The sequence below is a fragment of the Lytechinus variegatus genome, chromosome 3 (assembly GCF_018143015.1).
Source record: "Lytechinus variegatus isolate NC3 chromosome 3, Lvar_3.0, whole genome shotgun sequence".
Lineage (NCBI taxonomy): Eukaryota > Metazoa > Echinodermata > Echinoidea > Temnopleuroida > Toxopneustidae > Lytechinus > Lytechinus variegatus.
In genome coordinates, this window is record NC_054742.1 from 23,553,732 (window position 1) to 23,572,274 (window position 18,543).

Sequence of the window (18,543 nt, forward strand, 5' to 3'; positions counted from 1 at the left end):
GTGTCTGTTTGTATGAATAAAAAATATGTGCCAAAGGATTCTGGAAGAAATTGTGTAATGGCTGAGAAATAAGCAAAATAAGCACGGATTCGGTCACTTCCATCGGGTCTTTATTCCAGCAATAATAATACTGTCCCACGTGTGCCTATCTGTGTTGGCGATCTTCAGTGTGATCGTATTTCAGCTTAGATTTTAATTATGATTTCACAAAGTTCACTTTATGTAACTGTACCAGATCTAGATCCACCATGATATAGTCATACTTAACCTTGGTTTTAGACTTCCTCGATACAGACGCTATCGTGGGTGAAGAACAAAAAAACAAGATGGCGGCATAAACATCGGGTAAGTCTCTTCCGTCTTTTTATAATGTTTTTCTCATTTTTTTTATGAATTTTTGTTTAAAAATAAAATCCATAGCGTAGAAATGTCGGAAATGAAGTTGTATCCCATAACATGACTTAGGGCTAGATCTTTCAGAAAGAAAGTAGAAATCTCAGGGGCGAAAGTTTCAGGTTTTTTTGTGGTACACACAAATGAATAGATTATAGAAAGACCTGGCTTCGTTGAGAGTAACCTTACGTTTAGACCAAAAGCTTCGGTCTCTGTTTTGTTGGTTGTTCAGCTGAACTTCGTTGGCTTCACTCACCAAATACAGAGACCGAAGTTCTAGCGCGATCTGTACAGGGGACTCAATGGCCATATGTTTATGTACTTAAGATCGGATAAAACGGGGAAGTGAATTTGCGCGACAGCCGAGGTAAGTCACTGTTTTTGTTCCTTTTAACTTCATTTTTCTCCATTTTTTGGCAATTGATGCCAAAAGGGAATATAAATTTACACTCTGGTCACTATAATTTTCAAAAATTTTATTCATTAAAGACAAAATTTGAAAAGCCCCGACGGGGGGATTTTGCATTGCAAGTCCCCTAATGGTGGCTGCACGATAGCGAGCCGTCTGTGTACGAGGAGAAATGAAAAAAAAATGTTAAAAAACTCCTCGAAACAGACGGCTGCCAGCTGTCTACCTTACGTCACTTGTTCACTGCTACCACCCTGCCTGTGGGGAATCTACAGGTAGGACTATGGTATGCCAATGTTGTCCAGAGCACACACTTTAAAACGTCATTAAAATATCACTTTTGTGACCAAAATTACTAATTTCCGTACAGTTGCAATTTATTTTTCATTAGTAACTTCAGAATAATTTTTGTATTCACCAGAGCGCTCAAAAACTTGAATTTTGGGCATATTTTTGTGTACGCCCTCTATTGGTGGAAAGTAATATAGCAAGAAAATTTTCATTTTTTGATCTCCATTTTTAATTAAGAAAAAAATGATTTCAAGTATCAAATTTAAATAAGAGTTAAGTTATGTGAAAAACAGGTGTAATGGAAACTGTCAGTGTAAAAAAATCAAGCATTTGCTCCAAACAAAAAGAGAAATTTAGCCAAACATTGCCACCCTTAATTTGCCACACATGGAGATATAACTGAGAACAAGGTTATATTATAACCTTGTTCATTGAATGAGTGCCTTACGTTAGGAAATGATTTTTACTCTCTAGATACCTCCTGGCTAACCGGGGGGGGGGGGGGTTGACAGCGATACTCACCTGCAACAGCAAAATACAGGAACAGTTTACACAGTCCATGACCAAGAACAAGATGGTTCAAATTAGCCATACTTGAGTTGAAAAGCTGTTTATTAACTGCTCGATAAGGTAAGATTATGAAAATGGACAAAGTCCACCAGGTCCAAGAAAATTGTCCACCACAGTCCACACGCAAGCTGGCTAGCTAACGACGTCTTGCTAGGATTCCGCACTTCCTCGATTATTTTGCATTCGACATTTCAAGTGCAGTCTGCCCGGCCCGTACACAATACAATCCTCGGGATCAGGCCAAAAATGTACTCATTCCATACCGTAGTTGGCATTTGCGGCAGTGCTCAGCGTCAGTGCAGCGTCTCACTCTCTCTAGCTCTCTCAACAGAGAAGAGGTAGGCAGTACGGTATACACCCTGAATACTGAGAATGAAAGATAAATATGATCCCTGCTGAATTATTTATATCACTTGCTCAGATAGCTCCCTCCATCTGCATCATATTTTTGTGCCTTTGACGACCGAATCAAACTGAATGTAATCCGTAGCTCCACGATTTTGGCAGCAGGTCAGACGTTGTATATCACGCATATCGCATTATCATGAGTACAATATGGCTACATGTACATCCACCATCCACTGCACTGCACACGTACACTGCACACTGTACTGTGCATGCACGCGCACTGAGCTAGCTAGCTGCATGCATGCAATTATGCACCATAGATCACTCTCCGTATCCCGGATGTCATCAGTCAGAATTGTTTTGTAAACAAAGAGCAGGGTAAGCCCCCTTGGCCATGTTATTGAATTGGACAGATGAATATTGGGTTTTGGATGGGTTCGCCCCTCCCAATTTGGTTATAACAGGGGGGGGGCATAGTCAAAATTATCATATCGTACTTGGCTTGCATCATGAAGCAATTATTTTATATAATATTGACTGGACTTGAGGGGAACATCAATGATGCTCGCACCAAAATCAGTTTGACTCCGAGTCTTTAAACGAGGGCAATCAGGCCGGGACGTAACAGCTAGGGGTCGGGGGGGGGGGGGGGGCAAGAGCCAAATATTTCCCGGTCCACAATCATGGTATGAACCGGCAGTGATGTATGAGGCAAAAAAATTTAAGGGGCCAGATATGGCATATCGGGCAGAATTTTTTTTTTAAGTTGCAAGCAAGCGAGCAAAAGAATTGGCATTTTGAAATGAAATTCTAATTATTTGATAGATTTTTATATAAATTCAGCAAATTCACTTTTTCCATTCATTTCATTACGTTGCCTCCTATTTTCTTTATTTCCCCTTCAGTGTTGAACCAATGGACCCCCCTGTACGCCAGTGATAGAACGTAAAGCTAATGTAGAAAGGGTCCATAAAGGGGGCGTTATAGTGCCCTTTGAAGGTTACAGATGAAGAGTTCTTACTAACCATTATGCTTTTTTCCTTTCTCGTTTTGATTTTTATGTTCATTTGTAATGTCTTTTGTAAATGATATAGGGTATGTTAAAATATAATCTTGTTTCATATAAATTAATAGATCATTGTTTGCTTTAGGTTTTTGCAAACTGGATGTCTTTTTTACCATATTCTAGTACTTTTCTTAGTTTGTTTTTACATTATCAATTGGACCCAATGGAAATTAGCCTTTCGGCTTTCACGGGTTATCCTGTCAAGGGATTCTACCCATTTTCTAATATTATTGACGAATAAAATCAATGGCAATCAATATTTTGCATATATCATGTATACTTTAGACTTAGTATATGCAGAGCCATGTTATAAATTCATATTTTTCTAAAAGCATTTTAATTAAGTCTTTTTTTAATTCAATGTATTTTGTATCGAATTAAACAGTCTACTCTAGATAAAAAAATAAATGAAAAGAAAGAAAGAAAGAAAGAGGGGAGAGAGAAAGAAAGAAAAAAAGAAAGAGGAAATTTATTTGGTGTATCCACTTGAAAATGTGATGTTTTACTGCAACAGGATATATATATATATATATCATTACTCAGACAATGCGAGCACCAGGAATGATGAACACATAGACCCTCTACATACGCCCTATAAGCCACTAATCTTTCATAAATTATAATGAAAAATATAGTTCTTATATTTATGTAATGATGAAACATAATATAATAATATAACATAACAAATATGATATAAGAAACAATGATTTCTTCTTCCCCACCGTGCGTTTCTCTTTCTTTCTCCTTCTTTTTTCCCCTTTCCCCGTTTTTTTTTTGCCAGCCGATGGGGGGGGGGTAAGTACCCCCCATGCCTCAGTTACGCCAAGGCTGTCCATAAATTAAGAAATTTTATTTCTTGCCCTCCTATTAAGTTCTTTATATTACAGTTTTTTTTATTTTACCCCCCCCCCTCCCCGTGGGTCCAGTCAAATTATTGCTATGCACGATGATGCGTGACCAAAGAAACGCGTTTAAAGGGGCCTTTTTTCCAGTTTTGGACGCCGCCACGCGTGTACTCGTTTTAAGGGTATACGCCACTGTATATCTGTTCATAAATTTTATCTCTTGCCCTCCTATCAAGTTCTTTATGAGTTTCTTTAATTATTTATCCCTCCCCCTCCCCTTGGGTCCAGTTAAATAATTGCTATGCACATGCGGCTACGCGTGTACCCGTTTTAAGGGTATCAAAAACAGACGACTCAAGGGGTGGTTTTGAAAGACTGGTCAATATTGTTGTCATTCGTGCATACTGTAATTAGTTTCATAGGCGGCGAAACGGGGGGGGGGGCGGGGGTACGTTTCCCCCCCCCCTAATTTTTTAGCTGATGACCTTTTTTTTGGGGGGGGGCAGGTCAAGTCTTTTGCCTGTGTCCCCCCTCATTTTTTTTTTGCTTAAGAAATTGTGGTGGTCGATCCCCCTAAAATTTTTGGCTTCCGCCGCCAATGGTTAGTTTCCGTCTGTTAATAGCTCTATGCTCGTACGGAGCAGACGATACTAGGCCTGTTAGTTTATCATATCCTATATAAATTTAATCCTGCATGCTGATTGGTTTAAATAGCATCATGTGACCAAACATATTCTCACTATTTTGCGATGATGTCGAAAATGAAACGCTCACCGAAAAAAATGTGCTATTCCGTGAAGTCAATGATTGAATAGTCGACTACTAGTATTCCATCATTGACGTCACAGATCATGCAATTTCTCGGGCGCACCCGCACCGATCAGCGAGTTGACTCTATACCGGGCAAGTCCCGTGAAGGGACTGCGCAGGCACAAATCCGCGTTCCGCTGATCTAAGCGCATGACTTGGTTTCGGAAAAAGTAGATCAGCCTGCGCTGCAGCGCGTTATATATTTTTAAGGTCAGATTATAGGAAAAGATGAACTACGTGAATAAGGTAGCTCTATAAGGTACTAGTAGATGAATATACTATGTACTATAAGGTATAATAGTAAATAGTGGTAGTAAAATACGAGCTGTGATTGGCTGGATTTGTACCACGTGACCTCCCTTCAAAAAGTTATATTGTACATATGTACAATATAACTTTCGATTTTTGGATGGCAAAATCCATGATGGGGGGCTTAGATTAAGGGATCTATTTACTATAATAAATAGTGAACGTTCTATCATACAATATTACTGGACTATATGAACTCCAAATATAAAATTATCCCTCGTGCAAGCCTATTTCACCTCGGCCTTCGGCCTCGGTGAAATAAACCTGCACTCGGGATAATTTTATATTTGTCGTACATATAATCCAGTATATTGTACAATAGATTGTACACTATTTATATACTATATACTATGAAGTATAAGGTATACTATGAACTATAAGGTAGAACTATTGTTCTACCTTATTCAGTTATTAAGTTTAGGATATAAAACAGATATAGGCCTTTATTTCGAAAGTATAGAGGGAATTATTTATCCTTGGCTGTGGCTATTTTCCCCTCGGGGCTTCGCCCCTCGGGAAAAATAGTAATGCCAGTCCAACCTGTAATGAATAATTCCCGCTATACTTACTCAAAACCTAATTTGGTATACATGTACGTGATAACTCTGCGTGTTATGGAATAGCGCCACCTGTGGCGAGATACAAGAGAGTGCAAAAAGATGGAATCCAGTAAATGGCTGAACCCAAATCAAATGTATTATCAGTTTGAAGCCTCCGTTATTTGAAGTTATGATACTGTAGTGAAGTTGATAGTTACAGTAGGAGTAGAAGAGACAACAAAACAATACATATACGCAGACCCTGTTGCAAATCAAATCAATTCTGGACTAGATAATAATAAATTTTTGCTTTCTCAAACTGTACCTACATAATAATCAGTAGGCAAAACTTATTAATTATGAAATTATAAATTAATAAGTAATTATGAATTATAAATGATTAATTATAAAACAAAATTAATTTTATTTAGACTGCATTAATTGTTTCAAATGAAAAGGGTCTCTACAACGCAACATGCCATGTTCTGCCTGCTCGATCTCAAAGTTCTGAAGAAAAATGAGATGTAACTATTATACCAATCACAAATATCAACATGTAGGTAATCTATTTATGAGATGACAATCAATTTCGACTTTTTGTCCTTATAATTTAGGGGCATTTCAATGGAAAAACAAAAGTGCCAGTGTCTCGAAACTATAGGTGGTTTCGGACCGTTTGTCATATAACAAGAGTTATGAACATAGGCAATTTCAAATGAACAGCAACAGTTAAATGGTGAATTATTGTAATATTTATATGAAATTGATGGAAGTAATTTCATAATCCTGATATCAATTTGGTGTAATAATGGCCCGGATTCTTGAAATACCATATTACTCTCGTGAAAACGACTCTTCCCTGATATGAAGCTGAGTGTACTCGGACTTTCGGACACTCAAATTCACGCGACTAACCATGGGGTCAAACCACTTGGTTAAACGTATTTAGGGTATATGTTTTTTCCAAAGTTTTTTTAAGACTAACCAAACGTGATTAGAGTATGTTTTTCCCGGGTCATAGGCCCATTCTGGCGACATCTTTCAGTAGGGGCCAAAATGTGTCAAAGCCCACGAAAAACTTGTTCTGGGTGTTGATATTTTGCAAACAGAGAAAAAAAATGTTAAGGGGGTGTTTGGAAATAATTTGGTCACTCATCAGGGTGTACAGCATTATTTTGACTGCGCCCTGGGCCTCTAGTTCTCTCTCTCTCTCTCTTCCCTTATTTCTCCCTCCCTTTTCCTTCTTTCTTCTCAAATGTTCGCTACGGTCCCTTAAATCTTTTATTTCATATCTCTATTTCCCTAAGCTTCTCATTTTCACTATCATTTTAATCTCCCTATCCCTGAACCTCTGAAAGTCTGAACCTGTCAAATATTCTTTTCAAAATGTAGGATAATATCTCCGGGGGGCAAGACTCGAACATATTTTTGAAAAAAATAAAAACGATAGAGTAAACGGACTGAGCTATAAAAGTATTTGGTGCACATCTCACATTTGCACATTTTTCATAGTTTTGATGAAATGTTAAGGAAAAATGTGTTTTCACAAAAGCTGATCGGGAATTTGCCTGCTGTATACAACCATTCCCTGAAGTCCACTTATACATATCTCATTATAACAGAAAATATACATCAATTTAAACATATAATCTTTCTAAAACATGTAGAGATTGAAAGACTTATTCAAGAAAGAAACAAGCAAATGTAACACAAATTATGCATGTTATGTGCAATTTCAAAATCTCATGTACTAACCCTTTTATTGCGATGAGGCCATATCTTTTGTATATTAATTGAGATACTATTTTTTTTACTATATATATATATATATATATATATATATATATATATATATATATATATATATATATATATATATATATATATATATATATATATATATATATATATATATATATATATATATACACACACACACAGGGGCGTCGATCCTTTTTTCAGATGGGGGGGGGCAAAATAATGAATCAACATTCCAAAGGTGCTCGATCACACTAAAGCAAACAAACCTTACACACACAAGCACGCACACACACATGCATAAATATATATATATTTATCTATATGACACATGAGATAGAGACACATATCTCACCTACAAATAAATGCGAGCGCGAAGCGCGAGCTGAAATTTTTTATAGTATACTGACCGGAAAAGGTGCCTGTTTAGGACTGTTTGTATAGTAACTCATGAGGAAGATACATATCTGACTACACATAATAATGCGAGTGCCGAGGGCGAGCTGAAATTTCTTTATGTTCTGACCAGAAAGCTTGATATTCTAGGCATTTTTGGTACCAACGATTAAGATGGGTATCTAAAAAAAGAAATAGATGCGAGCGTGAAGCGCGAGCTTAATACTTTGATATTTCGATCTGAAAAAAAAATGACAGTTTAACTTTGGCGTTTTTAATAAAGAACAAGATTATATCCAACAAAAGATTATTGAAAATCGAAGCGGGAGTTCTTTTGAGGTTCAGAACTGAATACGGGACATTCTATTCACCTATTTAATCATGAAAAGTATGGGGTTTTGTTACAGAAATGATGCGAGCGCGAAGCGCGAGCTGAAAATTTTTATATTCCAATCTGAAAAGCGGACAGTTTGAGCACGATTTTAAATAAAGAACGAGTTGTGTAGCTCAATCTCGCTTGCTGATTTCTGTGTAACATTACTATCTTATTGTATTTTTGCACATGCGGAATTATTATAGGGGAAGGCAAAACGATATGTTTGCCCCCCCCAATATTTTCATTGGTGGGGCAATTGCCCCCCACCCCCCAGGATCGACGCCTCTGCATATACAATGATTTTACATCATGAATCATTTGGAATACATCACCAATCCAGGTTTATATATCATCATTCAAATTTCATGTACATGATGTAAAGGCCTATATACAGAATTTGGTATTTATATATATTATATATAGTGATGCTTTTCACTAAATCTAATGCAATTTGTAATGATGAGTAATTTCTATCTAATTATTTGATGAAACTGGATATAATGCTTATGACCTGATTCCGAAAGAGATCCTTCAAGACAGAGCTTTTGAAATAGTTCTCCAGTTTTACAGGTATCGTTCGTTATCTTTGTTTTAAACTTCTTCCAGAGTGATCAGATTAATAACTTTTAACTTCATGGAAGATGAAAATAAATCAAATTTTGTGGCGTAAACATTTAAAAGTTAAAACAAAGGTATTGACAAACTGTATTTATACATTGAAAATTATAATTTGTGGTTTAAGGTCTAACGAATATACGTCTGGTTGCGTAATTATACACTCCCGGTATAAGCAACGGGTTTTAGCATAGTTGACTAAAATATCGAATCACCTTTATAACACATTATAGTAGCTGTCTCATCTTACACTAATACCCCCATCTCACTAGATGGCGATTCCGCTGCGATCGTCAAAAATCGACAAAGCGTGGTATATCGTAGCTTGAACGTGGCTTGATCTTTTCAATCTTCTCCGTCGTACCTTGATCTTTTCTGAAGCGGCAAGGATCGCCACCATCTTCCTGGTCGCCACAAAATTTTGAACATGTTCAAAACTTACGTAGCGAGATCGCGGAGGTGCTAAAGCGCATCATAATCGAGTCAAGAGCGTATTACAAGCGGCATATTCGTAGCTGTAACGAAGCTCCAACGCACAAAGCGTAGTAGAAGCGCATTAAAAGCGGCACCAATCGCCCGTGTTTTTCAGGCCCGTTCCCAAGACAATTCTGCTACGCTGCTTCCGTTTACGAGGCGACTGCCTTGCGCTCGACACGCTTCACACCGTTTCCACCACGACGCTTTCCCTTTGGGTGGCATGTGGCACACGTTCTCAGCCCGCTGCAGGCATTCGCGTTGCGCTTTTGCTGCGCCGCTGATGACTGGCCAGCGATTGAGCAGCGACCGTCTGCGCTGCTATGAAACAACGTGCCGATGGTAGCGGATTATCACATTTTCAACAGATTACGAGGCGACACCACGACGTTTTCAAATATACTTCCCAGAAAAAGGACCAAAAAGGGAAGCTGCCCAATCTGTTATGCCGGCGGTCCAAGAGGGAGCGAACAAGAGGTTATGGTGGTGGTAGAGGAGGAGGAGGAAGAGGAGGAGGAGGAGGTATAGTAGGAGGATGAAAATCTAACTGCTGAGCCAGCTTGAAAGAGAGAAAAAAAAGACGCTCGCATGTCTTGATGACGAAATGGGTTACCTCCGCAAAAATATATAAATTGAATATGTTTTAAAAATAGAATGAATTCTAACTACAGTGACAGTAAACAATATTAAAATTTTAATGATTCGATCACTAATGTATTGATTGGGAAAGCACACTTTATGGGGATTCTGGCATTGTGCCCCCCCCCCCTCCCCTAATGAGTGCTCTCACATCAGTAGACTACTTCTTGAAAGCAAATTTGAAAGGAATTTACCTAACAATTTTGAGTGACAAACTTTTTGGGAAAAAAATTAACAAAATATAAAACATTTTTATGCTCTTTTATGAATTTCTGGATGCATCCCTCATATTAACTATTAGGCTCATCGACATCTTTTGAGTGAAATTTTAATATATATTGTATATTATGACTTAAGTGACAGCCAGGATCGGACCCGGTATCTTTTTGGCCTCCTCCTTCTACTGTCCTCGTATCAGGTCCTCGTATTCAACTTCTAACTGAAGTTGTTGTATAATGTTAAGATGTATAAGTCCAACCAAATTCTGGACATCCATCTTGGTCGGAGGTTGGCAATCGACTGAAAAATGTGTCTCATGTGCCGCGATCAATATACCGATTGCTTGAAATCGTTTCAAGAGCCCATCATGAACGTAACACAATCGTTCCATTCGTAGCACCACCGTACCGAGGTCCTAATTAGCGTATGGGCCTCGTTGTACGGTCGCTTTGATCGCAGAAGCAGCGCATCACATCTGCCTCAAATCGTGGCAAGAGAGTGGCAGCGTCGTACTACCAGCGTATTACCATCGCCTTCAGCGCAGGTCCGTCGCAGTGAAGTTTTAGTGCAATCGCCTCGCATGCTAAAAATAGAATTCGAGGACGATTCTGCTACGCTTTGCGGGATTTAGACAGATCGCCATGGTCGCCATGGTCGCCATGATCGCCATCCTAGTGAGATGGGGGCCTAAAGGCCAAAGAGGTGGCACAATGTGGGATGTGTAAAGGAGAAAGGTGACTGACGTTTTCTTACTAAAGCATTGGAAAATAATATCAAAATTAAAGGATTTGCTCTACACTTTTGTATGATTCTGTGATTTTTTGAATAACAAATTAAAGATTTCATGACATCTGTGGGCAACTGTCCCGAACCAGTCCACTCTGTAAGGGCATGCGATAAGCTTTGTTATTCGTTATGACCATTCAACAATAAAATGTAGAACTAGGTGCCGCTGATCATTCTTGACCGGCGCCGATCTAGATTTGGTTGGCAATCGGCCATTCTTCATTATTCTACCGGCGCCAATTTATTGGAATCAGGGCTGCTGATCATTCTTGACCGGCGCCGATTTAAATTTAGGTGGCGCTGGTTAAGACAAAGGCAGCGCCGATTTGTCTTGACCGGCGCCGATTTAAACAAGAAGTGCTGATTATTTTTACGGACGTCACGTAAGATTCAGGCAGCGGCAATTCATAATCGACTGGCGCCGATTCAAAACCAGGAGGCGCCGATTATTCTTGACTGGCGCCGATTTTTAACCAGGTGGTGCTGATTATTCTTGACCAGCCCCGATTTAGATATTGGTAGCGCTGATTATCCTTAATCGGCGCCGGCTAAGAACTCAGGCAGCCGGCGCCGATTTTCTTTACCGGCGCCGATTTATAACCAGATGGCGCCGATTATTATTGTCCAGCGTCGATTTAGATTTAGGTGGCGCTAATTATCCTTGATCGGCGCCGGTTAAGACTCTGGCAGTGCCGATTGTTCTCGACTGGCGCCGATTTATTAACAAAATTGCGCTGATTATTCTTGTCCGCCGCCGATTTAGATTAAGGTGGCGCTGATTATTCTTGATTGGCGCCAGTTATATGCAGGCAGGGCACTGCTACCGGCGAAGTTGTTGGGAAAAAGGTAGTTAAAAATAAACATAAGGAAGATGATATGATTGCGCTTTGCTGGGGATAGTCTTTCCTTTACTGTTGCTAATGTTATATCAGTGTATAATTTATTCTAAGCGGCGCCTTTTCTTTTCTTTCCTTTATTTTTTTTCAAGCGGCGCCGTTTCTTTCTTTTACTTTTCTTTTATTTTTTATTTTGAGCGGCGCCTTCGGCGCCACTCAAATATTAGGGGGGGGGGGGCGCGCACCCTGCGCACCCCCTGGATCCGTTCACCCATTCACCCCCCCACCGCCACACACACACTCCCAATTCACACTGGATCGAACCTCGTAACTGATTCTTGGAACAACTCAACAACAATAACAAAGACAAAAAAATTTTTCGGTCTGAGATGTTTTATTTGTATTTTATTTGCATGATATTTTGGCTGCAGAACAGATTATCCCCTTATCATTTTTTCAACGGTACACTTGCACGAACATTATGAGAACTTCGCATCACGAATACTCGAAGGGGGTGTCGTCATTTGGCGTCGCTACGGGGGGAGACTTGGGGGCACGTACCCCCGGCCTGAGATTTGGTGTGCCACCAAGGTGACCCCTGAAAAAAGGAGAAAGAAGAAAAGAAAAAAGGAAAAGAAGGAGAAAGACAGAAGGGGAAAAAGAGGAAAATAAGAGGAGCAAGACGAGTGAATAAAATAATGTGAGGGAAGACTTGCAAAAACACACACACAAATCTTTTATGTTACTATACAAAATTTTGGCTTGCGATTCGCGCCAGAATTGCCTGTTCGATAATATTCATATCTTGCTTAATAGGCTGATATGGAGCTTAAAATATCAAGTTTTGAAGCCTTAACAACTTCCACGCTGTCATTACGCATATTAGATTAACAAATAAGAAAATAACATTTTCATGAATTTCTAATAACTAAATTGGGTCTTTTCAGAACAGAATATCCACAAGCTTAGGAATAATAGGAAGGTATTCATAATATGATGACAAAATGTCCTTAGAATATACCGGTCCTTTGTTGAAATAATAACAAACTATATCAGATCAATTTTTTCAGCTTGTGCTTGCATTATTAATCTTCATAATTAAGTAAATGTAATAAAGAATGTCCAGATTCTAGGTCTAAATCCAAAACATGCGCGATAGCCTGCATGTTCTTTATTTAAGATGTGCTTAAATTATCCAGTTTTAGATCAGAATATCATTGTCTGTTCACGCTTCATGATCACATTTAATGATACCCAATTAACCATGTATTCATGATTTACATAATATGAATAGAGTGTCCCGCTTTTAGGTCAAAAATCTCAATTTTATCCCTCTCGCGCTTCGCGCTCGCATTATTGTTTAGTTACATACCTATCCCATTTAATTATGATTACAAATGGTGCTTAGAATGACTATTTATTGGGTCACCTTTGTCAAAAAGTTTTAGCTCGCTCTTCGTGCTCCCATTATGTATAATACCGTCTTCGCGGTATTATAGCTGTAAACGTCCTTAACAGGTCCCTATCGATCATAGAACAGTTTGCGCTTGGCGTTCGCAGTTACATACGCATCTTGTTCAGGTTCACAAATTACATTGCCCATGCATAACTAAACTTTTCAGGACAAAATACATGAAAGTTTTTTTTTTTAATTACTTAACCGTCACACGTTGGAATGAATTGAGGAGCAATTAGAGCCCAACTTATCATCCTCAATCCTAACCTCATTATCTTATTCGCAAGTTAATCCAAATGAAATGTTGGGCATCTTTCTTAGGAGCTGGGAGCACTGATCTATCGATTTATTTACTCTGTTAACATAGTATTATACTTTTACCCCAATTTAATATACATTACAATAATTTCTGTTGATTGAAATATGCTGTACAAAGCAAATGGATAAAAAAAATTACATATCAAAGACTAGTAAATTGAAAATGAATTGGACTTGAATTGAATTCCCCAAATCAAGAAACTCGGAAATTAGAGCTGGTTGCACTTATTTAAGATGATACGATTTTAAGGGCATTAGGGTTTGTCAAGTCGTTTCAAGATATGATACCACACTGAATGTATTTGACGTAGCTCAGTCGGTAGAGCGGGGGATTCGTATTCCGGTGAGGCGGTGACCCGGGTTCGATTCCCACTTGGTGCGCTAAGTGCCCTTTGGTAAGAAGGCATTAATCCTCAGTACCAGGTCCTTCGGAGAGGACCTTAAGCCATCGGTCCTCTGGTTGCTCGCTTACAAGCATTCATGCTTTCTTAGCAATCCGATCACCACCAAAGTGAGCAACATTTGACCCCCTCTTTATCTAAGGAAAATGTCTTTTTAGATAGACTCGACTTTTCAAAATAAACTTATAAAGAACCAACTTCTAATTAAGATAACCGTTTTTAGTGTATTTTGGCTACCAATCATAGTTTGTTGACCTTTTGACATTTCCCTGACCTTGTCTTGACCATATATCTTCTGGATAAGGACTAGATTCTGAAGATGAACTTATCAAAATCGAAATTTAAAAAGTACACACATATAAAAAACAGAAAAAAATGAGAAAAAAGTAGCTTTCTTAACACCAATGTAGATTGACATTTAACGAAAGTTCGTTGACCTTTTGACATTTCCGGTCATAACTTTTTAACGGGAGGTCAATCTGAGTATATGATTGTGTACACTTTCTTGTTCAGTATAACAATTAGGACAAACTGTGAAACAATTTGATGTATGACTCGACAGAATTGAGGCAACCCCTATTGACCCCATTTTGACTACTCATATGGTAATGACCATTACAAATTTGTCACAATTTTTCACCAAGTTGGAAGTTGTTCCTTATGATGTCACCAATCACATAACAGTGAAAAATCAGACTTAGCCAATTTGTAGATGACATATGCTGCCTGACTATTCTCTGAATTTGTATTTTGCCATATTTTCGACATAGATCTGCGTCTTGTTCGCATCATATCATGGACCGCAGAGTGTTGGAATTCCCCATTTCAGTATGACGTCTAGTGTATAAACAGGAAAGTTATATGAAAAATATAGATCTAAAGATGAATCGGCTTACTTAGGAAAATTGTAATTGTAATTCAATTAATACTATAAAATTAGGCTTTGAATTTGACGACAAAAGTAATTAGTAGAATTATTTCATAATTTATGATGGACTTATTTATTTGTGTCTTTTTGTCTAATAGACTTGATAAAGACTATAGGTCAACCCAGAGGGCATGTTTCGTCATATGTTATTTTCACAACAAAAGTGTCGAGCAGATATAGAGATAGGACAGAAGCGTCGAACATCTACGAAAATAAGTACGATATTGCACGAAGTAGGAAATGCAGACGTGAATAAAAAAGTAAGCCGTTTTGTATTTTGTCTGTTCATTTGATTTGGTGAGGTTAAGGCCTGACAAAGACGGTCTTAATGAGTTTAGACCTGAACCAAAACTAGTAAAGCTTCAGTCTCTGACATTCCTACAATCTACATGTAGGCTGTGAGTGTGACTATGTGTTCGTTGTTCCGCTGAATTGAACTGCGTTGGCTCCACTCACCAATCATAGTACGGTATACGGTAGGCCTATCATCTGAAGAGCTTGGAAGTTGGAGGCCCGTACGTAGACTTAAGGCTTTTAAGCAGTATCCAGTAACGTTAGACATGTTAGATCTAAGTAACATTCGGCGGAAATCCGATTGTAGGATTGCTTTTTTTTAGATAGACCTAAAATTTTAGAAATTGTTAAATAAATCCTTAAGACCTTTAGCTTAGCTAGAAACAATGGTTATACTTCTTACGCAACCTCCACACAACTCGTCAAAACTTACTCAGTACTTCATGATTGCAACTTAGACTGAGCCTTAAATGAATTGTGGCCCTTCCAACGGGGCCGTTGATCTCCGACCTTAGCAGAGGAAGAACACAAGAGAGAATGAGAATAAGACATTCTCGTATCTGTCACTGTGTTAAAGGGGAATGAAACCTTTGGAACAAATAGGCTTGTGTAGAAACAGAAAAATCAAAGAATAAGAATAAAGAAAGTTTGAGAAAAATCGGACAAATAGTGAAAAAGTTATGAGCATTTGAATATTGCAATCACTAATGCTATGGAGATCCTCACATTGGCAATGCGACAAGGATGTGTGATGTCACTGATGAACAACTTTCCCTTTGGTGGACTATAAAATACCCTCATAATGTCTCTTTTTGCTTTTTATTATGATGATACAAACTCTTTATCCATGATGTATTTTTTTGCTGTGGTGATTACAGCCGTGAAAGTAGCGTCAGTGGAATGTTAAAAGATCTCCAACTCAATACGCTGGAAAGAAGAAGGGAAAAGAACAGACTGGCAATGATGTACAAAATCCAGAATAATAATGTTGATATAAACAAAGAGGAATACATTAACTTGATTTCGACAAGGGTAGGGACAGTGATTTTCCGTTTCAAAAAATGGCCTTTTCCGTTTCAGAAAATCACGAATTCCGTTTCAGCACGTCAGAAAACGGAAATTCCGTTTCCCCATAGACGTTGTACACAGGGAAAAGTGACAATTCCGTTTACACATTGAATAGCAAAATCAAAGCGCATACACTCGCACTGGCCAAAATTTGTATCTGCTACTGTACCAACAACACAATAGAATCCGTTCTAATCGGATCTATGCTGGTGTATTCAATAATTTTTCAAACTGATTTAGCATGCATACATCCTCACCTTTCACATAATTAGCATTATTTTACGGTGAAATTAAATTTCATCGATAATTTTGGGGTTTTTTGGACATCGTTATCATCAGTCAACGACTTTCGCCAGTCCGCCATCTTGGATTTTAAGACCACGATATCGTGCTGTTACATCTTCAAACGTAGAGGGCAACAACACACGACCGTGCAGTTGAGCGATGTGAAGCTCAACCCGGCCGGCTGGGTACGATCGCGGGGTACTATCGAGTGTGCTGATGTCGAGAGCAATCACGATGTGTGAATTGTCATGATTGTAGCGAAGTGAGATCGTGTTTTCTGGGGTTTTGTGGCCATTTAATATTCTCATTTTGTTGTTATTTCGGAGTAATTTCTGTTGCTATTCTGTGTATTTTGAGGGAAAATACGTTTTCCGTGATTTTCCGTTTGAAATGCCACTTTCCGTTTCAAAAGGCCTTTTCCGTGAATTCCGTCCGTTTTCCGCGATCGCGGAAAATCACTGTCCCTACAAGGGAGACGAGGAATAATAGTGGTACTCGCATAGAAGTGCCATTTGCCCGGACAGTTACTTACAAAAACTCATTCTTTCCAAGAACAATCAGAGCTTGGAATGACTTGAATCCTTATATAAAAAACAAAACATCAGTAGAAAGTTTTAGAGCAACACTCTAACCCACACGTGAGCAGCACGCTGGCGATTTGCAGTCTACTGCCCTGCCGGTGTAAACTTCAGAAGGTTCTTAAAAAATATGTATTACATGCCCTCATGTAGACAGAACACATGATTTATGGAAAGATGTGATAAAAAAGGCAATTCTAGTGAAATATATACTAAACTAATGGGGAGAGTTGTTCACAAGTGACATCACACATCTTTGTCGCATTGCCAATTTGCTATCTCCATAGCATGAGTGATCGCAATATTCAAATGCTCATAACTTTCTCATTATTTGTCCGATTTTTCTCAAACTTTCGTTGATCTGTTTCTTTGATTTTTCTGTTTTCACACAAGCTATATTGTTCCAATGGTTTCATTATAACTTTTCACATCATTTCGACAAAAACTCATACTTTAAAAAAAATAAAACTTGTATGTAAGGAAAACACATTTTATTCTATACGAAATGATTACATTTAAAACTTACACCTTGTACTTTGAGGTCCATAATAATCCATTTTACAGAGATGATCTTGTCACTCTTACATCCCCAAAAGAGTCGCCATCTTGAAAATATCAAGTTTCGCGGGATCTGACTTCCAGGATTTATTCCTCTCTTTGTTTATCTCGCTATTTGATGAAACATCAAATTTCTTTCTTTGCGAGCATGATTTCGAGTTTGAAAAGTTCTTTTGATGCTGGAAATATGAAACGGGTGAGCAGAATTATGTTTTTTAAAGTGATTTTTTGTTTGCATAATTCATGAATATTATCAATTTTTGTTTGGCCTTTATTTATCTTTTATTTCTCAGGCGACATTTTCTTGACGCCGATGAATCAATTAAGGAAGGTCTTTTCTTCGGGCGATGGTAATTTTTCGACTTCACAAATGTGTCGCATATCGCCCTCAAAACTAAAACACAAAGGCGATGACGGACTAATGAGTAATGATTTTTATTGACTTTGAGGGAGGATGAACTGGCATTAAAGGTCAAGTCCACCTCAGAAAAATGTTGATTTGAATCAATAGAGAAAAATCAGAGAAACACAATGCTGAAAATTTCATCAAAATCGGATGTAAAATAAGAAAGTTATGACATTTCTAAATTTCTCTTTTTTTTAACAAAATGGTTATATGAACGAGCCAGTTACAGCAAAATGAGAGAGTCGATGATGTCACTCACTCACTATTTCTTTTGTTTTTATTGTTTGAATTATACAATATTTCAATTTTTACGAATTTGACGATTAGGACCTCCTTGCCTGAAGCACAAAATGTTAAAATAATGGAATTCCACATGTTCAGGGAGGAATGAAACTTCATTTCACATGACAATGACGATAAAATAAAAACATTTCATATTTCATACAAAAAAAATACGAAAGAAATAGTGAGTGATGTCATCAGTTCCTCATTTGCATACCGACCGAGATGTGCATATAACTGTTTTGTGAAATGAAGTGAAATTTTAAAATGCTTTAACTTTCTTATTTTAC

The 18,543-nt window shown here is 38.1% G+C and overlaps 2 protein-coding genes across 4 annotated transcripts in view; one reads left to right on the top strand and one right to left on the bottom strand.

Annotated features, from left to right (window-relative positions):
• The window catches only part of LOC121410552 (activin receptor type-2A-like), a 47,557-nt gene extending 45,285 nt beyond the window's left edge, over positions 1-2,272 (bottom strand). Inside the window, exon 1 of the mRNA XM_041602718.1 lies at positions 1,616-2,272. Within this exon, the coding sequence (XP_041458652.1) occupies positions 1,616-1,685 (70 nt within the window). The 5' untranslated portion in view covers positions 1,686-2,272. The remainder of the gene's footprint in view (positions 1-1,615) is intronic.
• A 12,292-nt stretch (positions 2,273-14,564) lies between these two features.
• LOC121410553 (tax1-binding protein 1 homolog) overlaps positions 14,565-18,543 on the top strand; it is a 41,569-nt gene continuing 37,590 nt past the window's right edge. The window contains exons 1-2 of one of the 3 annotated variants that reach the window (XM_041602720.1): positions 14,566-15,042; positions 16,933-16,934. The gene's annotated coding sequence lies outside the window, so the exon portion shown is untranslated. Of the gene's footprint in view, positions 15,043-16,932; positions 16,935-18,543 lie in introns of all 3 variants that reach the window. The other 2 variants (XM_041602721.1, XM_041602719.1) reach the window with 2 other exon arrangements.